At 41.5% G+C, this 27211-nt stretch overlaps 1 protein-coding gene across 6 annotated transcripts in view; it reads right to left on the reverse strand.

The window, feature by feature from the left end:
- Ppfibp2 (PPFIB scaffold protein 2) overlaps nucleotides 1-27211 on the reverse strand; it is a 134920-nt gene that overhangs the window by 95105 nt on the left and 12604 nt on the right. For all 6 annotated transcript variants that reach the window (XM_090348249.1, XM_090348243.1, XM_090348245.1 and 3 more), the window contains exon 2: nucleotides 8417-8515. In XM_090348249.1, the coding sequence (XP_090204375.1) occupies nucleotides 8417-8480 (64 nt within the window). In that variant the 5' untranslated portion in view covers nucleotides 8481-8515. The remainder of the gene's footprint in view (nucleotides 1-8416; nucleotides 8516-27211) is intronic.

Below are 27211 nucleotides of genomic sequence, written 5' to 3' on the forward strand. Positions count from 1 at the left end.
CCCTAATCATGGAATTGATAGAACAATACAAACTTTACACTAGGCAGGTCTATGTACAATGTGAAATTTCCTCTCTAAATTGTTTATCAGAAAAGAATAATTCAGCTTATATATAAATCCTAGAAAAGTCTGTCTCTGAGGACATTCTATTACTTTGTTTTGAACTACAGAGTCCTCTTTAGGGAAGACAGACCTACACAAAAAGTTTTCCAATTTGGATGTACTCTGAAACTACCTGGGGAATTTAAAAAATATAGATGTCTACCTGCAGATATTCTTATTTCATTGGTCTGAGATGGGACCCGGAGTAATAAAACATTTCCAGGTGATTCTAAAATGAAACTGTGGTAGCAGATCATCTGATCAATGCTAAGTTCTGATGCTTACAAATATCAGCTGAGAATTTTAAGGAGAAAAAATTAACATAGATTTTGTAATTATTCTTCAGTAATTATTCTAAGAATAATCCTGCATAAAATACATAGTATAGAACTTACTAAAACACATTTTTTTTTTGTCTGTCGTGGGGCTTTAATTCTGGGCCTGGGCACTGTCCCTGAGCTCTTCAGTCCTAGGCTACCTCCCTACCCCTTGAGACGCAATGCCACTACTGATTTTCTAGTGGTTAACTGGAGATAAGAGTCTCACTGTCTTTAGTGCCCGGGCTGGCTTTGAACCATGATCCTTAGATCTCAGACTCCTGAGTAGCTAGGATTACACACATGAGAAACTGCGCCCAGCCACAACTCTTTTTTTTAATTGAACACAATTCTTTTCAAAGTTTTTATTAGTGTTATTACTTGTACAAAATAATGATTTCAATATGATATTGTAATACATGTATATTTGGAAAATATACATGCATGACCTAGAAAAGAAAGCTTTTTAATGATCATTTGAAAATTATACAATAATATAGGTGGTAGACATTAGGCTTATACAGAAATATTTCTGTTCTATTTGAGCTCATTGTAGGATTGCATTTCTGCTCCTTGAACCTACTCAAGGCTCTATGACTTGCAATGATCCACTAATATGAGAAGGGATACGTTCCACTTATGGGAGAAAGTGCAATTCTCCATGTCCTGGCCTCTAGAAATGGACATTGAATCAGCCCATGACCCAGGGGACAGTGACATGGAACTCTCCACAGATTTGTAATGTGTAAGAAATAGACCTGTGTTTCAAATTACTGACATTTTAGGACTGTTTGTTATTGTAGTATAGCTTAGCCTATTTCAATTACCCAAGGAATACATGTTGCACAATTTACAAATATAGACATAATTTAAACTATGTTTGTGTGAGATACTGAGGTGAACTCAGGTCCTCTACTTGAGTACTTCAAAAGTGCTGTACATGAAACAATTAAGTGAGAATGGTGTACTCTAAACCTTGCATATGAAAAGTGGGGTCTACATGGGTAGTGGACTCTATTAGCAATGCCTAGGAGCTTGCTGGAAATAAACAGACAGACCTCTAAATATGAATCTTCATTCACCAAACACCTTCATAGGCTCTACAACTGCTCTAGAATGCTATAATTACTTGAAAGTATTCCACACGACAGAAGTGATTAGAGATAAATGTAAAAAGCTCAAATAAAAGTCACTTCATAAAATGTGCCAATGGAGACAATCTATGAATCACTGCATCATTTTATATAAATGTTTATAATTTTAAAAAAGAATCAAATACAAACTAACAAAAAGAATGTAACCAACCAAACGAAATGGTAAGTGGGCAGATTAAATAGGAGATAGAAATTATTGGAAATGAAAACAAACCTGAAGAATTCACATAGAATGCTACAGAGGAAAAAAAACAAGTGGAGAACAGGAGGAGGAGTTAGAAGACATCAGAGATAACGACAAGGTTCAACACAATTCCTTGAGAATTCCAGATGAAGAATATGGAGGATGAAACAGAGACAGCATCAAGGAGAACAAAATGGCTAAGGATATTTATGGATAGAAAACCCAAGTCCTCTCAGTTTAAAGACATGTACGGCATCATTCGAAGGATATGTCAAGTATCCACCATAAAACAGAAAATTGTGTTCTTTAGCAAACTATCCATAACTATAAGGAGATAAAATATATCATCTACTAGAATGTGATAGGATTTTCTCAGAAATAGATAAAATCCAGCACCAAAAGAATCAGCAAAGGGAGAGAGGATTCAAATTATTTAGGTCACAAGTTGGTTTAGTTGGCAAATACAAATTAGGGCAGGTATTGTAATTGACTACCTACGAAAATCAATGAAAAATGACAATGAGGGTGAGAACTAAGAACATACCAATAATATTAGAGAATAAACATCAGAGGCCATGTTAACTGCAAGTTAAAGTCAATTTAAAAAATGTAATTTTAGGGGCAGGGAGTTTGGCCTAGTGGTAGAGAGTCTTACCTCGCATGCACAAAGACCCAAGTTTGATTCCTCAGTACCACATATATAGAAAAGGCAGAAGTGGTGCTGTGGCTCAAGTGGTAGAGCACTAGCCTTGAGGAAAGCCCAAGGACAGTGCTCAGTCCCTGAGTTCAGTTCCCAGGACTGGCAAAAAAAGTAATTTTGGTTATCTGATATATTGTATTTATGCTTATTTGGTTATTTGAAATAGGATAGGGAAGGGGGGAAAACAAGATGAGAGGCGGGGGTGGGGGTAGGGAAATGGGGACCAAGACATGAGAAAAGGTATCAATGTTTGTGAAGTAATGCACCTTCTATCTGGTGAATATAACGTAACCCTCCTATTAATTACAATAAAAATATATGGAAAAAAGTAATTTTCAATTAAAACAGATCTAAGGAAGTGGAATGACCTCCCATGCTCCTGGATTGGAAGAAATAACATTGGGAAAATGTCAATACTGCCAAAGGCTATCTACAAATTCAATGCAATATCCATCAATATCACAATATCATTCTTTAAGGAAATAGAGGAAGCAATCTAAAAATTCATGTGGAATAATAAAAGACTCCAAATAGCAAAAACAATACTTAGCAGAAAGAGCAGCACTGGAGGAATAGCAATACCAAACTTCAAATTTTACCACAATGCTAGAAAAAAACAGTTTGGTACTAGTGCAAGAACAGGCCCAAAGACCAATGGAATAGAATTGAAGACCCAGAAATCAACTCACAGACCTATGGCCCATCTAATATTTAATAAAGGAGCCAAGAATACTTGCTGGAAGAAAGACAGACTCTTCAACAAATGGTGCTGGCAGAACTGGCTAAACATATGTAGAAAACTAAAGTTGGGTCCTTATCTGTCTCCCTGCACCAGAATCAACTCCAAATGGATCAAAGACTTTGAGGCAAAAGCAGATACACTGAAAATTTTTATGGGAAGAAATAGGAAACACATTTGGGCTTCTTGGTACAGGTTGAAACTTTCTTAATTTGGGCTTCTTGGTACAGGTCGAAACTTTCTTAATAGAGGCCAGAAACACAACACATCAAAGGAACTTTGGACAAATGGGACTCCATTAAACGGCAGAGCTTCTGTATGGCAAAGGACATAGCTAGCAAGATAGATAAAAAGCTCACAGAGTGAGAAAAGATCTTAACTTACCATACAACAGACAAGGGCCTTATATCTAAAATATACCTATAGTTTAAAAAATTGAATCTCTCAAACACAGATTCTCAAAGAAAGAACCATCCCATTAAAAGGTGGGCAAAAGAAATTTCTGTGAAGAGGTGATAAAAATGACCAATAGACACATGAAGAAATACTCAACATCTCTGGCCATAAAAGAAATGCAAACCAAAACAACTTTGAGGGAGTTTGGCCTAGTGGTAGAGTAGTTGCCTAGCATGCACAAAGACCCAGGTTCGATTCCTAGGTACCACATATATAGAAAAAAATCCAGAAATGGTGCTGAGGCTCAAATAATAGATTTCACTTCACCCCAGTTAGAATGGCCATTGCCAAGAAATCTAATAACAACAGATACTGGCAGGGATGAGGCCAGAAGGGATCACTACTGCACTGGTGGTGGGAGTGTAAACTCATTCAACTACTCTGGAAAGCAATATGGAGGTTCCTCAAAATCAGCAATCCCACTCCCAGGCATTTATCCAAATATCTAGAAACAAGGCCATACTAAACATTACCAGCACAACCATGTTCATTGCAGCATTATTCACCATAGCTAAGATACGGAACTAATCCAGATGCCCCTCAGAAGATGAACAGATCATGAAGATGGTATAATTACACCATGGAATTCTATGCTGCCATCAGAAAGAATGAAATTGCCCCATTTGTAAAGAACAGAGAGATTTGGGAAAAAAATCATATAAAGTAAAGTAAGTCAGATCCAAAGAAACATAGGCTCCATGTTTTCCCTCATTTTTAACAATTAGTATACGTGTAAGATTCTCCTAACAGAGGATCATAATAACTCAAAAGCTATGTACATATGATCATATAGGATGAGGCTAAGTGAAATGAACTCCAGGACATGGAAACAAGAGGTTTATTTTTGTGATTGTTGTTCCTAATGTACCATCTGAAACTATTTCTTTTCTTTTCTTCGCCTTTCTCTTCATTTCCCCTCATGGTTTATCTCATGTTGTTACTGTATCTGAATGTGTTATCCGGTACATTGTATATACATTCATTCATTCATTCATTTATTTATTTATTTATTTATTTATTTATTTATTTATTTATTTGAAAAAGGGAAAAACAAGTTGAGTATGAAGGGGAAAATGGGAGAAAAACATGGGAAGGGATAACAATGCTCAAAAAGTAATGTACTTACTACCTGATGAATGTAACTGTAAACCCTGTGTACATCACCCAACAATAAAAAAATAAAAATGACGGGCAAGGTGGCTCATGTCTGTAATCCTAGCTACTCAGGAGGCTGAGAACTGAGGATAGCAGTTCAAAGCCAGTCCAGGCACTAAAGTCCATGACTCTCTTATGTCCAATTAACCACCAGAAAACTGGAAATGGGGCTGTGGCTCAAGGGGTAGGGCAGTAGCCTTGAACTGAAGAGCTCAGGGTCAGTGCCCAGGCCCAGCGTTCAAGCCCCACGACCAAATAAATAAATAAATAAATATGTAATTTTATAGTACTTTTACACATTGAACTTTTGAAAGAGAACAGATATGTAAAAGAAAGTAGAGAAGCCGGGTGTCAGTGGCTCACACTTGTAATCCTAGCTACTCAAGAGGCTGAGATCTGAGGATCATGGTTCAAAGCTAGCTCAGGCACAAAAGTATGAGAAACTCTTGTCTCCAATTAACCACCAGAAAACCAGAAGCAGCGCTGTGGTTTTAGTAGTAGAGCACTAGTCTTGAGCTTAAGAGCTCAGGGACAGGTCCCAGGCTCAGAGTTCAAGCCCCATGACCAGTCAAAAAGAAAAAAAAAAAAAGAAAGAAAAAAGGAAGAGAAGAAAATGATAAACAGGTACAAGAAAATTATATACATATAGAATAACTATACAATACATATAGATTAATATATACATTAAGTATTTGCATAATACATTGAGACTTTTTGAGACAGTTCTCATTACAAAAGTAGTTCTCTGACAAAGATGAGAAAAATTAGTTTGTCAAGTTTTGCCTGTAAGGAAAGGCACAAATCAACAATATTATGTGTAAAAACAAGATGTGACAAGTACAATAGTTCTTTTAAAAAATGTAATAAGCAACATGTTATGTGGAAAAAATTGTAAACTTCAGTATCCTGGGTATACTCATAAAAAATGTAACTTTCCAGAAACCATTTAAAAATGCTTGTCTATCTTGCAAGCAGAAACAAAAGAAATTAAAACTTGACTATTCATAAAACTAAGAAACAAAGCAAGAGAAAAGAAAAAAAGGAGACAATCAAAGAAATAGGAAGAGAAAAATAACAGAAAATCCTCTAACACCAAAACACATGGTTTGACAACTCAGTTCCTAAATCAGTAACTATAGTATCTAAAGAACAAACAACTCCAGTTCTGATTAAGCCATATTCTCATTAAGAATTGGGAAGTGGCTTCTGCCAACAAGGTTAGAAAAGGAAGGTTGGCTGATGAATGGTGGTTATTACAGTGGCCATTCTTACCTCTTTATAGTAAGATTATCCCTCTAGATAACTCTAGCTCCACTCCCATTTTCTTATTGTTATCTGTCTATCTATTTTGACTTTTTGAGACAGTCTCACTCTGAGCCCCAGGCTGACCTAGTACTCCAGTTCCTTCTGGATCCCCTGCTCTGGTGCTGCTGTATGCCAATCACCTCAGAGAAATTAAGGTTGTTTAAGGCACAGAATTATCGTCAACCATTAACATCAAGCTCAGGTTCATGGCTCAGGCTGAACCATCTTAGTCTTGGCTACAAATTTTTCTACTACCACAAAAATCTTTTTTTCTTCCCTTTGTTCTTCCTGTAAACCCAGACTTTAGATTGGCAGAAAAGGCCAGCAGACAGGGCAATTTCTTTCTTAAATGACATAAAAGACTCCTTTCAATTACTCCTTATCAATGAGTATAGTTTGTAGATAACTGCATGAGTAACATCTCAATGAGGCAAAGAGGATTAAGTGACCCTGTGTCCTGACCAAATGGCCTTGGCATCAAGCCAGAAGTAGCCACTGAACCTGTTAGTCTTCAATCAAGCCCTATATAAAATCTACATTCACGGCAGTTGCTCAGTGCCACCCAGGGATGTAATTAAGCAATATACTATTCAATTTCAACTCTCAACAATGTAATTATAGTATTATTTGCAGATAGAATCACAGGGACTACTGAGGAGGAATATTAGATCAAAGGTTAACTGCTTACTAGAAATTGTAACAATTGTCATTTGTATTAGCGACAAATCATTATTGATACCTGACCTAGTCTTTATTGCCCATTCCCAATGTTCTGATATAAATTCCTAATATATAGCTTTAATAAAAAATCCCAAGCAAAGTCCCAGCAAATTATTTTGTGGATATTGACATCAATCCTGAAGTTGTAATGGAGAGTGGGGGACTTGAAGACCCAGACTGGCCACAGGATTGAAGGAAAAGAACAAAACTCAAGGACTGGCACAATGTGCTTTTAAGACTTGCATAAAGCCATAGTAATCAATATAGTATGATTTTGAAAAAGAACAGGCAGATATATCAATGGAATCAAACAGAAAGCTTAGAAAAAGAACCATATGATCAAAGATCTTGGATAAGACAAATACAATGGGGAAAAGATAGTATTCTCATCCATCTTTCACACCTATCCAAGAGCTCTGCCACAGGCTTGGCCTTCTGTGGACAGGAAAGAAGCGGCTCAGTGTGCTGACCATCTCAGCTGTTCTGAGGGTATGACTCTGTGGCTCTTAATACAAGTGAGCTCATAGGAGCTTCCAGAACAAGCTTTCTAAAAGTATTGCTAAGATACTTACTTTCTTGATGGTTTCAGAGATCAGAGACTTTACCCTAGAAAGAGAACATCCCATTCGGGAAAGTGCAACATTAGTCATGGCCTCTCAAAGGCCTTTCTGTTCATGTAAAAATTAAGAGCCTGAAAGATGAAAGCTAGATGGCGTGACAGTACAACCCAAACCATGAGGAAGATGTGAGAGCCTCCAACACCTCCATGAAGAATATGTATTTCCGCAAGGGGAGGAAAAAGAAAACGATTGAAAGTGGGCAGTGTCAGGTATCCTAGGTATTTCCTGGAGTCTCCTCCAGCCACAACTCATATAGTTGGGAGCTAAACCTCAAAGAAGCATACCCCATCAGAAGGCAAGGACACTAAATGGTATCAGGTAAGACAAAAATAACTTTTGGAAGGATCTGTTTGCTCCTGCCAAGGCATGAATCACTCACAACAACCCACCAGTCATCCTTCCAAACACAGACATAATTTTGCTAATCCTTTCTCGAAAAAGTTCCCTATTCTCTAATGCAAACATTGATACTAATTGGTTAAGCAAAAAGCCACGATGGCATACAGAGCATTGCAAGCCTTAGATCAATCCATACCACTGCCTGCCATCTCCTAAGCACACTGAGCAGTCATTGACTTGGTGGGCAAAATCTTCTGGATTTTGAGTTTCTGCTTGGCTGTAAAATTAACAATAGATGACCTCACTGTACCCAGACTGCCTCACAACTGACATCCAAATTGTGACAATTACAAAAGCACGTGAGACATACACACTGTCTTCACAGACTCTTAAACAGTCTCATTACATATCAAGAGTTCTACAGGTTTATGTGTTAAAAGGAATAGGGGGAAAAGAAGGAGGAAGAGAAAGTGAGAGAGACAGAGAGAAAGTATATGTCACAATATTATTTTAAAATAAATCTAACAAAGGTATATGGTATAAACAAACAAACCAAGGGCAGAGTGAGAAGATCACTTGTGAGATGCAGAGGCTCAGAGTGGGCTGCTGGGATTCTCAGACCTACCTGCAATGATTCCATCCATCTGTTCCAGGGCAGCTTCCAGAGCATGGCTAGCATCAGAAGTCATGGCTTCTGTTGTCTGCTTTTTCCCCTCCTCTGTTACTGAAAGTCAAATACAAGACAACAAGAAATTACCAAAGTTCTACATTATGTACATAACACTGCAACAGACTTTAGGTCCATCATCACATAAAGGTGGCCAGGTGAGATGGTGCATGCTTACAATTCCAGCAGTCCAGAGGCTGAAGTAAAAAGAGATCTCAAGTTAGAGGCCAGCATGGGATACACAGCAAGACCCTTATCTCCAAGAGAGGAAAATCCTAGTAGCTGTTATGTAGGTTCTGACATCTCTGTGGCCTCTGCTTCCTGCACAAGTGCTACTTTTCCTTTCAATACATGAGTCCACTAACTTCTATGATAGTCACCACAGCTCACAAGAGTCTCTGTCACAACCAGAGTTCCCATACCCCCCCACCCTTGGCCCCTGCCCCCTACTAATGGCCCCAGGCTCCAGAAGCTCTGACCATCATTATGGAGTTGAGAGGTGCATGGGACTTAGCTCCCCACTGTGTGAGCTGAGGCATGGCTCAACTGTCTTACTGTTCTATTTGCTCTGCCCATGAAGGTGAAGGGCACAATGATGGGGGAAGAGAATGGGGTCCTAGAAACTTTCTAGCTCTACTCCACACTATTCACAGTTCAGATACCTAATCTCTCAAGGTTGAGGAGGATCTCCAAGGATCCTAGCACAGCTACTTGCCTAATATGGATTGTCCCTTCCATAGGGAAGTACCTGTCTCACCTTGGGGCAACTGATTCTAGCTCTGGATAACTCTCTTAGAAGGTGTAAGTTAAGCTGCCCTGTTGCAGGCTTATCTGCACTGGACAGCAGGGAAGGTCCTAAGAAGAGACTTAGCTCATGGCTATAAATTGGGAGCAGAAATCAGTGTTTGCTAATTAACAAAACCTATGTGTGCTCAGAAGAACAGAGGCATGGCTCCCATACCCAAGCATGGCACAGGGTAGCAAACAGACAGTTCTGAGCATCTCTACTCACTTTCCATGTGAAAATGGACTTTTTGGAGGAAGTCAGGCGAGTGAGCATCCCACAACAGTGACTTGAGACTAAGAACTAAGCCAGACGGTAGCAGTCAAGAGCAATTAAATTCCCAGACACCATGGTCACAGGCTAAAATTAGACCCAGCTCTACTATTTATTGTATAGCCTTTGAGCTTCAGTTTCCTCATTTATAAGATGAAGATAATTGCATCTAACTTACAGGAGGTGATGTTACAATTAATAGGTCATTGTGGTTAGACAGAAAGCATTCATTCCCTTGCCGATAGTAGATGCTTGCTCATAGTATGTGTGTGTTTTATTTTGGTGGTACTATGGTTTAAACGTATACCTCCTGCTGCTTGAGCCATGCCTCCAGCCCTTTTTGCTGTAGGTTATTATGTTTTTAGATAGAATCTTGTGCGATTGTCCAGATTCAAGACTATTGTGCAGGATCACTTCAATCTTCCTGTCTACATTTACCTTCCCACATCCCTGGACCACAGATGTGAACTACCACATCTGACTTATTTGTTAAGATTGGGGGAGGAGGGGTGATCTCACAAACTTTTCCCAGAGGCTGGTTTTGAACCATCATTTTCCCAGTCTCTGCCTCCCACAAAACTGGGATCAATATGCACAGAGGTATGTGGTTTTTGTTTATTTGTTTTTATGTGAGTAAATAACCTGGGGACATTATTTTGCCAAGACAAAGTCACTACATTAAACTTGAAACTGAAATGGGTGTGTGTGGGGAGAAAGGATACAGAGAAGCTCTGGAGGTTGAATCCCTCAGAGGAGGTGAGCACAGCAAAAGCAAGAGAAGGAACTTCAAGTACAAGAGGAAGGCAGTGATTTATGGGGACAAAGAAGCAAGGAAGGACAGAAACAATGACCTTCAGCCCAAAGGTCTGTGAACCACTGAACAGATAACTTGGAGGAATAAAAATGAGAGTTTGCAGAGGGTACCTGGCCTTGCTGGCACCTCAGGATCCAGGTAGGAATCAAACAGGGCTGAAACAAAGACCAGAGCTGCTGTGAGGTGAGATAAATAGCCAAGACTGCTCCAACGCATGGAAACCACAGGTTATGAAAGGAAGTCAGCTTGGCTCAGGATATAGAAAGTGGCCACAGACAAAGGAAAGTAGTAGAAGCAGAGCAAAATCAGCAGATTCCTACCTGTTCGGGCATAAAGAACACTAGAACTTTGAAATATCTCCCTCCAAAAAATTTCCCAGTGCCTTAGAGAGGAAACTAAAGAAACAAACAACTGTGGCTCCTAAAAACAGTGCTGCTACAGAGTCTGGCCAGGTCAGGTTCGCTCCACATTGTGATGCCCTTACACTTCAGCAGCCTTGGCCTCCTGTGTGCTCCCCAAACATTCCAAGCCATTTGGTACTCTGCCATATTCATACTTTCCATGCTCTTTATCCCTACGTTCACTCCCCTGCTTTCTGCATGGCCAATTGATTCTCGTCCTTCAGGTCTCAGCTTCAAAGTGTCTTCTCATAGAGCCCCTGCCCCCTGAACACCTCTCATCTAAAGCAGAGCAATTCTAAAGAAACGTAGCCACATTTTTTTTCTTGCTACTAGGCTTCATGACCCATCAAGGCAAGGAGATGCTGTCTGATCTTTCCACTTATATGTTCTCGGTGCCTGGAAGTGTCTGACACAAATAAGTTTAAATAAACATACAGGCAAGTCAACATTCTATGAACTCTTGCTGTGCTGGGTCATGGGAGATAATAAGCCAGAACTCATCCCTGTTCCCATGGCCAGCAAAATACAACAAAGAAACAAAGCTGTGAACAAATCATTATGACACACTCTGAGGTGTGCTGATAGATGCAGTTTCTCTGAATCTTGAAGGACAAGGAGGAGCTTTCCAGGCAGAGAAAAGTGCTGCAGGTAAGACAGGGAGCCATGTATGGACAGGATGTAGTTGCCTATGGTCAAGTTGGCTGATGAGATGTATACAGGTTGCATCCATGTTCTCAAGATGAGTCAAGACCTCCACAGAATTCACATAAAGTAGTATAATGACAATTAATGAGAAGTTAGGGATCATATAACTTCTAGGGTCCAAATGACAGATCAAGTAGTCTTGAGAGATTTTTTGAAGAAAGATATCACATGTCAGCATTCTAGATCCACTGAGGAATTATGGTGGGCTCCAGCTGGGGGTTTAAACCATGGTAAAACTTGAGAATAGGGAATCAGGAGGGCACAAATCCCAAGAACCCATAATATGTCCAGCTATAATAAAAGGGTCTTAAAAGGAGAACATGGGCTCTTTGCCCAATGATGAGCTTGTACTTGGCAAACAGCAAGCAGGGTGGACTCGTGGGAGCTGGCCTGAAGTGAAACATGAGTCAAAGGTGTATTCTCATCATGACTCAGGAGCTGGGCCAGAGAGACTGGGGAACCTGCTCTGGGCAAAGCTAATGAGATCAATCCTAGACCTGCTGTGTCTGAGGCAATGGTAGGACACTTGGGTAAGAATAGTGACAGGTATTACGCCTCTGCCTCCTCTGTGAGCTCAGATAATCATAAGGTCACTAGCCATTCCCCTTCTGAAGGCAAGCTAATAGCCATTCATTTCTTCATATCACAATCTAGCTTAGAGTTTCCATCCACAAAGAATTCATGATGATGGAGTAATCTTTGCCCTCAAGAAACAGGGGTTTTAACAACACCCCCCCAACTCTATTTCATAATGCTTCTGACATCAAATATATGGACTATATATATACCAAGCCATTCTTTAGATCTCTGGATAGCAATTGAGTCTCCTACAATTCAGTTCTGACCCAATGTATCTAGAGTTAGCATCAGATCCCCCAAGATGACAGCTCAGTCGCACAGGATTAGCTCTATTCCAGAGGCCATGTCATTCCAAAGTTGCTCTCCCACACCCTCTTCAGACTGCCTAGCTATAAAACAGGGGTTTCTATATTCCTTTCACAGATTTGATCATTTGATATAATGGCTCATAAAATGAAGGCACATATTACTTACTGGCTTACTACAAAGGACCTAACTCAGGAACAGCCAAGCAGAAGAGATGAATGGAACAGGATAGTGAAGAAGTCAAGGAATTTCCATGCCAACTTTTCCAAAGTCCATTCCCTAGCATTTTCCTGTAGAGGTTCCATTAGATAGGCAAGATTGATGCAAGCACTAACTCACTGGGGATTGAACTTAGTCGTGCCCTTTCACTCCCCAAGAAGATAAGAAGCAAGGTGAATGATTAGGAGTTGGACTGAAAAGTCTAACCCTTAATCACATGGCTGGTTTCTCAGATTACCACATCTACTTTCTAGAGTCATCTCATTAGCATAAATTCTGATATGGTTGAAAAGAGTGATTATACATAGCACAAATTGTTTTTTTTTTTTTTACACCTACATAAGGGTTTTAGGTGCCCTGTACTAGAAACCAGAAAAAAAAAACAAAACCCTATCAAGTATAGTGTTTCTTGTAACATCACACAAGTGTCAGAGGCAAGTATGTTCTGTGTCTTCCATGTCTATTCTTCCCTGCAAAGATACAAGCAACTCCTTTAGGATCTGGGCTTATCAGAGCTAAAAGTGTATAACACTCTAGGAGCCACAGGCCAGGAGGCTTCCTAGTGAAAAGTGAGGTAAAGAAGTTGGAGAGTATTTAAAAGAGGCAACAGTCCAAAGAGGATAGAAGAGAGATAGAATCCAAGTCTAAGTCAAAAGGCGACCTGGAAACACCTACAGGAAAGTGGAAGCTAGCTCCTTTTTCCAACCAGCGGGGTGAAAATAATTCTATTGTGGCTAGCCACAGACCTGATACAGCACAGACAACAGCGTACAGTGGGTACTCAGGCCAGGAAGGAAAGCAGGCACAGAGAAAACATGGCTATTAACATGTTTAATACATCAGCAGTGGTTTTACAAGGCACAGTAGTTATCATTACCTTTGAATTCTGAACACAGCTCTGCATTTGGTCCAGGTGAGCAAGTATGTTTATGTTACCAAGATATGAACACATTCCTGATCCCAAAGCAAAGGCAGCATGTGCTGTTTGAGAAAAGGTTGAGCACTGGTAGCTCATGCCTGGAATTCTAGCTACTCAAGATGCTGAGATCTGAGGATCACACTTCAAAGCCTGCTCAGAGAGGAAACTCTATGAGACTCATCTCCAATTAACCAACAGAAAGTGGGAAGTGGTGCTATTGCTCAAAGTAGCAGAGTACTGGCCTTGAGCAGAAAAGCTCAGGGACAATGCCCAGGCCAAGATCAAGCCATAAGACTGATTTTTTAAAGAAGAAGGAAGGAAAGAAGGAAGGAGGGAGAGAGAGAGGTAGAGGAGAAGAGAGGGGAAGGGAGGAGAGGGGAGGGAAGGGAAGGAGAGATGGAGGAAAGGGAAGGGAAGGGAAGGGAAAAGACAGGAAGGGAGACAGAAAAGAACAGTATGAGCTAGAATGCTGATGGCTCACACCTTTAATCCCAGCTACTCAGGAGGCTGAGATCTGAGGATGGCAGTTTGAAGCCAGCTGGGACAAGAAAGTCCAGAAAGTGAAGAGAGAAAAGGCAGATAAATCAACTCTTATCTCCAATTAACCATCAAGAAAACCAGAGTGGAGCTGTGGCTCAAGTGATAGACCACTAGCCTTGAATAAAAAAACCTCAGGGACAGCATCCAAGCCCCCAGGACTAACACAGAAAACATAGAAAAGGAAAAGTCTGGTCTATTGATCCCCCATTCATCTCCTCCTTCACTTTGTGAATGCTGTCATTTTCCTATTAGGAACAATTCCTGCTAAGGGAAGATTTTACCTCCCTCTTCATTACCAGATAGGGAGAAAGTGACCCTTGTAGCCATAAAACCAGCCAATGAGAAAGGAAGTCATGCTTCAGAAGGTTAGTGTGTGTTGATGGATGCTAGAGAGATGGACTGGACAAGACTACACAAAAGCCAATTTAGCATGAGGAAGTTGATTAGGATATGGGATGGAAAAACAAACTGGGAATAGTACTCTGTTCCTCAAAGATCTCTGTGCTTTAGAAGTGGCTGAGCACAAGCTGGGGTTTGTCTGCTGAGCATCTGCACTCAACTTTGCAGAGGGCAAAACTGAAAGAGGAAACGCAATGAAGAGTATCATTATTACCTTACAATATAGACACATCTGATATTTCCCCTTTCTTCAAATGACCAGGAGATAGGGAATGGTGTTATCTTAGTACAATGAAATGTTTTCCTCATGCTTTACAAACCTCCTATAAACCATGGTTGCTTTTCAATGGTTATTTTAAGAAACACCTTTTACTATTCCTAAGCTTGGGAAACAGCCTCTAAAAGATTATAAGAGACTTATCTCTTTGAAAGAGTAAAAAGTCATTCAAGCCTTGAGGAATAAAAGAAATGAAGGAAGTAGAGCAGTGGCTAAAGTTGAAATCACAGCCATACTGGTCAATAACACCCAAGAATGTAAGTCAGATAGTCCAACAGGCTCAAGTTGAAACTTGGATTCTGTTGCCTTGACTATGGGACTTGAACTACCCTGAGCCCCACAACTGTTTGTTTGGGGTTTTTTTGTTTGTTTTGGTCAGTTCTAGGCTTAAGCTCAGGGCCTAAGCACTGTCCTTGGACTTTCTCAAGGCTAGGGCTCTACCACTTGAGCCTCAGCCCCATTTCCAGCTTTTTTCTGTGTATGCGGTACCAAGGAATTGAACCTGGGTCTTCGTGCATGCGGGGAAATCACTCTACCACTAGGCCAAACTCCTGGCCCCACAACTGTTTTTATAGGTATAAAACCAATCTTCTTATTATAAGTGCAAGTAAACAGGAGAAACCTCAAGTAAATATGGCAGATTGATTCCAGACATCTAATTTAGCTGCTCACTAAAACAACAATAAAATAATTTACTTTGAAAAACACAAAGCCACGAGGACATGGGACAGGAGACACGGGAGATGAGAGGGTTACTGTTATGCAGCAAACAGCGAAATTCAGCCAGCCCTAAAGCCTACAACTTGGAGAAACAGCAGAATGGAGCATATGCATCTGGACATCTTACATTTATATAACTGGTGAAAATTTTAATTCAGTGATAAGAAAACTGAACAAATAACAAAACATCACAGAAACCAAAAAGCCAAAGTTATCATCATCCTTATGGTGAAATGCCATGTGATGACCTCACAAAATTGGCACTGGCAGATGGAAAGGTGCATGGGGTGGTGAGGGCAGAGCATGGAAAATTGAAGCCTCAGCTTCCAGAGATCTTCAGAACTCCTCTTTACTCAATAATGACAGCCAAAAGTAAACGGAGTAGCAGAATATGTTACTAGAATATGCTATCTAGAAACACTGATAAAAAAAGAATCTAATCACTCTAGCTGTGGAAAAACAATAAAGATACATGGGTGGGAAATGGCTGTTTAACAAATCAGGTACAATTATTTGACTTTTAAGTTGTGTGGCTTTATATACTAGGGATGGAAATTAAAATATGTAGGGCTGGTGATACTGTTTACTGTTGGAGTATTTCCCTATTCCCTAGCATTTCCCTCAAGACCCTTGGTTTGACCTCCAGCACTGAGGGGAAAACAATCAAATACTTCTGGTGTGCCTGGAACATTGCCAGAATTTAATTAACATATGCTCCATTCACTTCAACAGTTACTTTATATCTGTTCTTCCCTATACCTGTATCTTAGCATGTATCTATTAAGTACTTGAATAAAGGCTTATCTAACATTATCTCACTTAATCCTTACATACCAGTTGGGAATTTCAGAGGAGAGCACATAAAGGAATTTGTCTGGGAATGTACACCTTCCCCTTTTCCCACCTTCTTCAAGCAGGAATCCATTGAAAGTTCTGTGGGATAACCACTGTGGTGGTTATAAAAGGATTACACAGGCTGCTGCTTAAAACAGACTTCAAAGCCAGGTGCCAATGGTTCATGCATATAATCCAGCTACTCAGGAGGTGGAGATCAGAGGATTATAGTTTGAAGCCAGGCCAAGCAGGAAAGTCCATGAGAACTCTTCTCACCAACTAGCCACCCCGCCACACACACACATACAAAATTCTGAAAGTGAGTTTAAGGTCTAGGATTCATTTGTCTCCCCCTCCCCCTGCTACACAAACATAGACTTCAAGATCACATTTGTGAATACATGAAAGCCAGGCAAGAGATGAAGGTAGTTTAGACTAGAACAATAGATGTTCCAACTCCTGATCTATGTGGAGGGTAGAACACCACAGCCTGCAGCCATGAGAGAAGTAACAAGTAGTACCTGGGCAAATGGTGGATTTCAGGGAGATAATGCGACCAGGCAGCGTCTCTCCGTAGACTCTTGTGAGTAATGATCTCACTCGCTTCTGAGCCTCACTCGTCCCTGTATTACCTCACTAGGATTATAACACCCATCTAACTGGTTGCCTCTCTCCAAGCAACCCTCTCAACTCACTCTGCATTGTAAGACTGACCCATCATCAACAATCATCAAATTTGGTGTTCATCACAATCACCTAGAGAGTCAGTTATGGAACAACCTAGCGTCATGTAAATAGAAGTGGCTGTCCTTTATAGATGAATAAACTCCTCAGGTAGTTCTGATACTGACTAAAGGAGAAAAAAAAAACCTGCTCTAGAAACTCTTCTGCTTTGAAGTCTCCAGGGTTCACCATAAACCACACATTTCCACCATACAAACTCAGTGTGAGATAAACTTTAACCTTGATCATCCCCTTTGGCGGAGTTCTGTCCCATCTACAGCAACAGCCTTGCAGCTGGCTATTAAGTCAACTGGCTACCCCCACTGCTTTCCTGCCTAATACCCATAGTCAACAGCTTTTACGGCTAAGCTCTCACCTTCCTATCAAGCCAACACTTCCAGAAAAACCTAGATGTGATCTCCATATCTCTTTTATTCTGCAGGAAAGAGATGACAGCATCTGTACCCAACCACCTCCCCTGACCAGGTGTCTGGGTCTCTGGCAGGTTTCCCTGTTCTCTATGCCCTTGAGATGTATTTATAGATTTGCTGATTAAAAGGAGCCAATGCATTGTCAGAAGGAACTAAAACTTAGGATACAAGACAGTGAGTGCTAGTATTTCCCCTACCTGCACTTGACACCCATGTCCTTCTCCATATCCTCACTGGGGTCTCAAAAGATCATTCCCCCAAATGCTCCTCTTTCTGGCTCAGAGATGCCATGATTGTCATCAAGCCAGAAACCTCAGAACCATCTCTGGGTCTTTCCTTCTCTCACCCACATCCAGTGAGTCACCAGCTCTAGGGAAAGTCTCTTTCTTCACAAACTTTCTTAGAGCTGTCTCCTAATCATTCCCATTAGAATGACTGCACTGTCTTCCTAACTGGCCTTTCAGCCTTCAGTGTCACCACCCTTTCCTCTTCTCCTCCTTTCAGTGTCCACACACCTGCCAGAAAGATGAGACTACTTCCTAAATCTTACTAAGGTTCTCTAGAAACTTTGTAAGATCTCACAGCTTCCTATCACTCAAGACTTGAAGGAAGGTCTTGGCCACCTCAGAGGAAGGTAAAGACAATGTGGTGATGAATAAGGGTGGTGGCTCTGTAGTCAGACTGAATTTAGAACTGTACTATTCCCTTTACCAACTATCCCTATGACTAGTGACTAGTTCCTTAACTCCACTGAGCCTCATCTTCCCTACATGTGCAGGTTGGGTAAAAGAATACACATGGTGGGACCAGAGTGATTCAATCTGGGAAGGAGTTCACAGCCACAGAAACCATACCTGGCTACTGCTCTCAGTAAAGCCAACCTCCTGTTGCCTACCTGCTTCTATCCTTGGCAATCTCTCAGCTCAGTATGCAATGCTTCAGGCTAAGAACTTCATTCCCCCTTCTCACATTCTACTCTTCTTTTAATTTTTTTTATTGTTAGTATAATGTATACAGGGGTTACAGTTACATTTGTCAGGTAGTAGGTGCATTACTTTTTGCACATTGATACCCCTTCTCATGTTTTTGTCCCTGTTTTCCTCTCCCCACCCCCTCCCAATCATCTTGTTTTCCCCCCTTCCTTTTCCTATTTCAAATAAACAAATAAATGTATATGCAATATACCAGGAAACAAAATCAGATACAGTCAACTTCTACTCTTCTTTCAAAACCCAGTTCCAGCACCGTCTTCTTCCAGGACCTTTTCCCATCCCTCAGATGGCAGTGACTTCCACAGAAGGCCAATCTAGCACACAGGCCACATTTCATGTGCCACTCCTTGGCTCAAGGAAAAGTCCCACAAAAGCAGAGCCAGGTCTCTGATCCTGGAACTCAGCTTACAAGAACTGAAGAGATGCACAGAACCAAACAACTGCCTGGAGAGAGCAGGAAGCTGACAGAACTAAATTCCTCTCTGTATGATCCTATGAAACAAGTTATCTACAATATACAGTGGTGAAACAGGCATAAAATAAACATTCCCATTTCAAAAGGGAGGAATAGAAGGAAGAAATCTGTAGTAGGAAGTCTCTCAAGGGTGGCAGGCCAAGTCATCCCCATCCAGGACCTTAGGATTGGGATGAGGTCCTACATGGCCCTGAGGTCAAGTCCCACAAGATAAGGCCTGATGATGAGGAGCAGCATAGCGCATAGCACATTTAACACATAGCACAGCATAGCACATCTAACCCAGTCTGAGCAACTACAAAGCCCAGACATGTCATGACACAAGAACAAAGCCAGAGGCATTACCTTCCCTCACGACAAGAGTAGACACACTAACATCCTGTCATGATACAGACTTTAAGACAGGACAGAGAGATCAGGAAACAGAGAGAGTTGCTATCAGTGTTGCTGAATGCCTTCAGTGGATATCTGCAACCAGTAAATGTAGAGGGGTGGAGCTTTGATTCCCTCTATCAGCTAACAGCAACTTAAGTTGCCCAAGAAAAGCTGGGCAGGGGAGAAGAAGAGAACTCCACTGAAAACTTCACTTGTCTAACCAGTGTATGATAGAAGTTACCTAACTGTAATTCCTTATAACAAATATCATTTAAGGCTTTATAGCATCAAAAGTGTTTGTCACATACTCAAGCTGGAGTTCCCACCTACACATCCTATATCAGGACAACCTGATCAGTGAGTCAGTTGCTGAAGCGAAGGGTTGGAGATGTAGCAGAATTGCTGAAAGGGCTCCAAACCTGGGCATAAGCTGAAAGGACTGGATGACAACAGAGTCAGATGCTGCCACTTAGCACTGCCAATCTCAGTCTTGCTGACAATTTTTTTATCCACTGTACCAAGCTAGTGACTTGTATGCAGTGGTCATTCCTGGCTAACCCCAAGAGGATTGGGCAAGTCCCAAGAAATGCCTAAGAACACTTATTCTGCAGCCCAGCTCTACTAAGCACACTAGACAGATTCCTTTGGCTTCCTGTACCTTCCATTTAAAACCCAGCCCAGTTCCCATCACATGCCCTTGCTCCACTGCCAGCCTTCTTTGGCACGGCCCAATCCAGATGCTTCCACTTAAGCATTTACCCAAACACCCGGGCCCTGCTCACCAAACCACAGCCCACGACCCCAAACAGCTTTTCCAATACCATGTAGCAAAAGCAGGGAAGTCACAAAGCTGAACACCATCCTCTAAAGAGAGTCTGGGGGCACTGCGACCTCACCTTCAGTTGCTGTAGGCCAGACTTCCAGTCTCTGTCCCACAGAGTCAGGAATAGGAAGGACATGTCTATTCTACTTGAAGTGACAAACTGCTTAAGAGAAACACCAACCCCCAAAGGCATGAGCATGAGACACTGTGGTGAGCTGAGCCCAGCCCACAGGGAGGAGCCCAGGGTCTGGCCAGCAAATGGGTGAGTGTGAGGTTCTGACAGCTCACACGCAGACAGCACATCTGACCTATTTGGACACTCAGCCACTGACATGGTTCCTTTTAGTGTCTGCTTAATATTTTCAGATTCCTGTTTTATCCTCCTGATAGTTCATATCCTCTACCTGCCACCCTCCCTCCCTCTCCCTCCCCTCCCCTGCCCTCCCACTTCTCCTGATTCAAAGGCCAAAAGAAAAGGTTGCAGTAATTCTGGCGGTGAGGGTCGTAGCCTTTACTTCTGGATTGTCGACACATGGTTTGAGCAGATATCAAGGCAAGGCAGGCAACTCCAACAAGGGGATGGATTCAGGATAAGACCAACAAATAGGGATGGCACTGAGAACTAAGGACAGGATGTTGGCCTCTGGAAAGAGATGGGGGAGCTAGGAAGTGTCCGTGGAGCAGAGTATGATCAATCCCCACACCATGGATCTGCTATTTAATGCAGCAAGGCAAGTTTGTGTTCTCATAGGAGTGAGGTCCACTAGAAGTTTCCTTTCTTTCCTTCTTAAAGCCTCAAAAAGAGCAGATCTGAGAAGTAACATAAATGAGAACATCCTTCTGCAGCTGACATGTGGAGGACCACACACAGCTGACAACTCACTGGAAGAGCTAGCGACCTCTCCCCAGCCCCCTAGCTGTTCACAATGTGTCAAAATGACACTAAATCACTTCAATGCCTGAGTAATTTCCTCCCGCTGGTAAACACCCCGCCTCTGGAGGTTCACAGCAGGCTTCCTGCCTACAAGGAGTGAAAAGACTTTGTCCTCCTTATCTCATTTGTGCAGGATATATTACAATTATCAGTTGTGTTTTACAAAGCTGTAGCTTCTTGGCCAGAGAGTGACAGCAGGTGAAACTGGGCTGGGCTTGGGAAGACTCCTTCACCTCCTCTTACCCTTGAACTTGGCTTGTGCCCATAGTAGCAGTGGCACCACTGGAAGAACTACCTCAAGGCCCTTGCTCCACTCAGCAAAAGTGTGGAAGGATGGAAGGACGCTTCTCAGGGGCTCTCAAAGAGTTCCCTGGATTCCCACTGCCTCCTCTTTAACTATGTATGGCAGCTTATTTTCTCTGATGCCTACATCAGGTCCAGATCCGCCCCCCCTCACACACACATACTTTAATTCTGCTTCCCACTTCCCTACTCCCTTATTTTGCACAATATGAGACCTCTCTACCTGCATTGCCAAAGCACATCAGTTGGTGCGCACACAGAGTTCTCACCCTGAATTTACCTTTTTCCATCCACAGCCCAGCTCATACCTAACCTATTTCTGGCTGAGTTCTGTTTCTTTGGTCACACTCCCCTCACTCATCCTCTACTTGGGCATCAGGATCAAGTATCTCTTCTTCCTCTTCCTCCTCCCAGACACTCAAGCGTCCAGATACTTAACTTCATGCATGCCTCCTGACAGAGATTCCCTTCAGCAAACTAGCATGCACCTTTGATATGAAATGGAAACTCTCTGTCCTCCACTCCATACTTCCCCTCGGTCTTGCCTCCATCCCTCTGGCCTTCTAAATCAATCATCATTGTGATCCACCCTCTCAATTATGCACTGAATTATGAGCTGAATGTGCATCTCTCCCTCTCCTTTCATTCAAGCCACACCGACATTACAGCATACGCTTACCCGGAACCCTATTTCACCATGCACCTCAGTTAGTATGTACTGTTTTCTCCTAGGCTTTGCAGCCTACTGCACGCACTGAGGTGAGATTTCCACCTGTGCACATGCGGCCCACAAAGGGTGACAGGGATGCTGCCCTCTCACTTCTCCTGTTGGGGGTTCTCATTCTTTTGTTGTTGTTACTTTTATTACTTTTTCAATTTTTTCCATATATTTTATTGTAATTAGTAGAAGGATTACATTATATTCACCAGATAGAGGGTGCATTACTTCACTTACATTGATACCCTTTTTCATGTCTTGGTCCCCATTTCCCTCCCCCACCCCCGCCCCTCATCTTGTTTTTCCTCCTTCCCTATCCGATTTCAAATAACCAAATACGCATATATACAATATATCAGATAACAAGGTGAAATACTGTAACAATATGAGAAACCAAGGGACAGCAAAAGAGATGAGAGATAACATAGTACATTAAGGACAACAATCACTCATTATATGGCTTTTGTTTCTATATCCTGGAGGTCCTTTCATTTAGCATCATACTATATGGCCTTATGTATCAATGTTTTGTTCTATTATAAATCTCTGCTAGAAGAGCCCAAGGTTTCTACTGATTATGACAAATGAGAGAAACCATTGAGCCTATGTTCCTCTGAGTCTGGCTTGCTTCACTTATTTAATGGAAAGACACCGTAGGCTGGCATTAAAGGCACAAGTTGACATTAGACTGCCTGAGTGAGGATTCTGATAGTCACTCAGAGCAAGGGATGTAACCTCAGAGCCTGTTTCTTTATGGATAAGAAGGGAGCGATATCCACCTCAAAGGTGGGTGTGTTCCATGTCTTCACAGAACAAAGCACTTAAGCCTAAGTCAATCTGAGCAGGCAGGATAGCTTCCTTGGCATCTCATCAGAGAGGTATCTGCTGCCATTGTCATTTAGGCCAAAGCGCTCTCTGGGCTCCTCCTTGAGCTAAGTACCCTGCATTCATCTATCATCTGTCCTCTCCCTCACCTTCAGTCTTCAGATCTCCATAGATCTCTCTGCAGAGATGCTTTGGCCAGCCTGAGTGCAAGTATTCAGAACCTGGGCACAACATGGCCCCTTCTTACCCAAGTCTAATCTCATGAATTGGTAACAAAATTAGATCTGACCCCAAGCTGCCACAGATGCAAGATGGTATTAATATAAGTTGCCATTTATTAAATGTTCTCTCTCCCTCCCTTACACTGAGCTAAGCATATATGCCTATGTAATGCATGTATGTGTATATGTCACATATCTCAATAATCATAAGTATTATATCCAAATTTCACAGACAAAACTGAAACTGGAGTGAATTTCTCTAAATCACATATACAGAAAACAACAGCAACAAGATTTAAGCCTAGGGAAGTCTGCTGCTACAGTTATATAGCACTTCCTTAGCAAGCCTCAAGCCTTCCTACGACATTCTAACTCTCTCATCCTCCTTCCATTCATAGGAGAGCAATTTTATGTCATTGTGCCTTTTCATGCCATTCCCTTTAACCAAAAGGCTTTCTCCCAGTCTTTGTCCATTAAAACTTATTTTTTAATACCCAGAGATTTCTAGATCCTGCACAAAAACATTCCCACCCCATCCAAATGAATCACTACTCAGACTAACACATGTACTCCTACCTTCATTTAATTTCTGGTTTCATGTTGTCATAGAGATATATAGTGGGAAGACACTGGCATCTCTTTCATAGTTAAGTGCCTTATTGGTGGAACCACACATGTGAGCTTGACTCCATCTTTCTCTCCGGTCCAAGGAAGAGACTAGTCTTCTAGCTCTCCAGGAGAAGTGGACATGTTACTTCAGCTATGGTATGATGCACTGGAAACCCTGTGGGCCACATGCTCGAAGCACCTTTATTTCTCTATGAACCTGGTATCTTTGTGCCCCTCTGATAGGTATTCTTATTTTTCAACTGTTACCGACTTACATTGTATGAATAAGTACTATATTCTAAACCAAATGAGGCCACTCAGTGAAGCACAGTGCAACAGTTCCCATGGAAGTGTTATTCTGTATGGCATAGTGGTAAAAGCAGTTTCACTGACTAGCAGGCTCCATTCCAGGCAGAGCTTTTGTACCTTCCTTTTACATGGCACCCTGTCTAAGAGCTCAGCCCCAATCTGCAACCTGCAATTGACACTGTAATTCACTTTTCTACAGAAGGATGCCAAGAAGGTGGTCTGGGAGAAAAGGCACTGGACAATGCCTGTCAAATTGAATTAGTCCTAGTGTCTGGTTTAATAGATGAGCCTTGTCAGAAAGGTCAGTGTGAATCAGGCTTTAGGTAACATGAATAATGAACAGAAAATGGGGATATATTATCCCACAAACCTCCCTACCACTAGTCCCAACCTACATTCTTTTCCCTCTCCAACCCACCCTTCTGACAAACTCTTACTCCACTGACCAACCCTCATTAATAATACCAGCTAGAGGAGATTATTGAAGAAGAGTGACAAGCAAGCATATTCATTATACTCTTCCTTATAATTGTATATACTGGAATTTGTCCAATAATAGAAAGTGTAAAAGAATAGCTAGGTGTAGTGGTTATAATCCCAGTATATGGGATGTGGAGGTAGGGGGATCAAGAGTTCAATGCCAGGCTGGGATATGTAGCAAACCTTGTCTCAAAAAAAAAATAATGTTTAAAAGAAAAGCCTGTCTTCCAAGGCTTTGAGATTTTCAAGCAAGGGGAGGAAGTGGTGACAGAGTGCAGGAGCCCACCACTCCTCTCTCAGCAGAACTGAGACTCAAACTAAATTTCTGGTGACTCCAGGAATAGGTTCTAACATTTGATCAAACTCTCCTCTTAGCTCAAGCATTTCTCCATGGCTTGCAACCTCAGCATCTCTCAGCAAGGCTGCAAAACCTGCCTCTTCTAGGTTTCCTATCTCCAGTCAATCCCCCTTCAGTCCATCTTTCCCAGTGCATCAGGGCATTTTCCATAAAGCTCAGGTCATGCCTCTCCTGCTCCCAAACCCTGCATGGCTGGCTCTTCACTACTGGCAAGGGGAGTGGGGGGTGTGTGTGTTCAAAAGCTATATTATCCAAAGTCATCCAAAGTCCTTTAATACAATTCATCTTCTAGTAACATTTTTTCATTACCCAGACTAACTAAATAGAGAAAAGCTCTAAATAGAGAAAAGCTCTAAATAGAGAAAAGCTATAGAATGACAGGGAGAGGTACAGAAAAGCTTGCCTATTTTCTCTGCTTCCTTTCCTGAGGATGCTTTTATCCACCAATTCTTTCAAAATCCTAACCATTCTAAGACCTTATTCAAATGCATCACATCCAAGAGAACTTTTCCAGTCCCTGAAGATGCTAGAAGCTCCTAATCTCTGCCCCTGATGAAGATGATACCTCATTTAAATCATCAGAATTATCTGTGCTAATCTTAAAAATGAAGTATTTTTCAATGTGTCTCTTTGTTTACATTGAGCACTTGAGGGTAAGGAGTATATTCTACTCACCTCTCTATCCTGGGACCTCAGCAAAGAACCTGAAAGATATGGATAGTCATTCATAATATTTGCATGTCTTTGGAAAGAGAGAGAAAGAGCATGTGGCCTGCTTAACATTCTGAAATAAAGATTACTTCCCATCCCTGAGGCCTAATATTCAAAAAGTAAAAGCAACTATACCATAATAGAAACTTGTCCATATTCAGGCCTGGAACAAGCATTAAATAATGGATGCAGACAGATCAACTAGAACAGAGGATGGAACTTCCCTGACAGATGATAAAACCAGGCTTTTCTTCTCCTTCCTTTTAGAATGCTAAGCAACAAGAAAAAACAGGTGTGAATTGGCAAGCTTTCTATATTATCTAGAGTTTAACTTCAGCTTACGGGAAGCCACCTCCTACAAGCCTGTCTAGCTTCCCCCAGGGGATCTGGCTCCAGAAACTGGCAGGCTTTAGGTAAACACTAATTGAATTAATTAAAATTTATTCTGTATTTCCAACCTCCATGTCAACATTTGTTGAACAGTTTAATTTTAAGTCAATAAAATGGATTTTCTTTTACATCAAAAAAAAACCCCCAAAACTGGGTATATTGGCACATGCATATAGTCACAGCTCCTTATAAGGAGGCAGTAGGAGGAACACTTTGAGTCCAGTGTTTCTGGACTAGTCTGAGCAATATAGTGAGATCATATCTTAAAAAAAAATAGCATTCACATTCATACTCATACACACACGTGTGCACACACACACACACACACACAGAAACCAACACATTTTCTCAAAGGCCAGCCTGTGTACATTGTCAACAACTTGGCCCCTGCCCCTATCAGAAGGTAAGGGGGCTTCTACTGAAGACTTGGGCTGGAAAGGGGGATTAGCAGCTCTGTCTTACTGGAGCACACAGAGCCACATGGGAGGCAGATGAAGACACTGTGTAAAATACACGGTGCCAATGAACCCAGATTGCAAAGAAAACAGCTTGGCCCACAACCTTTTCTGGATGAGTCCTTGAACAAGGCCTGCCAAGCTTCCTTTGTCACTGGGTCCACCTTGTTCTTAGCTAGGTAGGACAGTAGTGAGTTCCTGTCTTTCCTTCACCAGGGCATAGAGCCTTGTTCACTAAGGCTCTTAAAAGAATTCGGTTGAATTTAGCCTTCCTCCTCCCCGAAATTTTACATGTTGAAGTCCTAATCCTTAGTTCCGTAGAATGTGGCCATATTTGGAAATGGGATAATTTTGAAAGGTAGGCCTTATCAATAAATTAGAAGAAAACTTAGGCTAATATAACTGGTGTTCTTATGATAAGACAAGATTAGGACACAGATGGGTAAAGGAGAGACCATGTGAAGACACAGAAAGAAGATACCTATCTGTAAACCATGGAGAAAGGCCTCACAAGAAATCTAATCTTGTTGATGCTCGAATTTTTGATCTTCATAATTATGAGAAAGTTTGTTTTTAGCATTTTATTCTCCTATTCCGTGTGTGTGTGTGTGTGTGTGTGTGTGTGTGTGTGTGTGTGTGTGTCTGTGACTGTGACTGTGTCTGTATCTGTGTGTGTCATGGGACTTGAATTCTGGGCCTTGAGCTCTTCAGTTCAAGGCTACTGCCTTACCCCTTGAGCCACAGCACCACTTTCGATTTCCTGGTGATTAACTAGAGATAAGAGTCTCTTTAGTGCCCAGGCTAGCTTTGAACCTTGATCCTCAGATCTCAGCAGTCTAAGTAGTTAAGAT

This window comes from Megascapheus bottae, chromosome 16 (genome assembly GCF_031878675.1).
Source record: "Megascapheus bottae isolate mThoBot1 chromosome 16, mThoBot2.hap1, whole genome shotgun sequence".
NCBI classification, from domain to species: domain Eukaryota; kingdom Metazoa; phylum Chordata; class Mammalia; order Rodentia; family Geomyidae; genus Megascapheus; species Megascapheus bottae.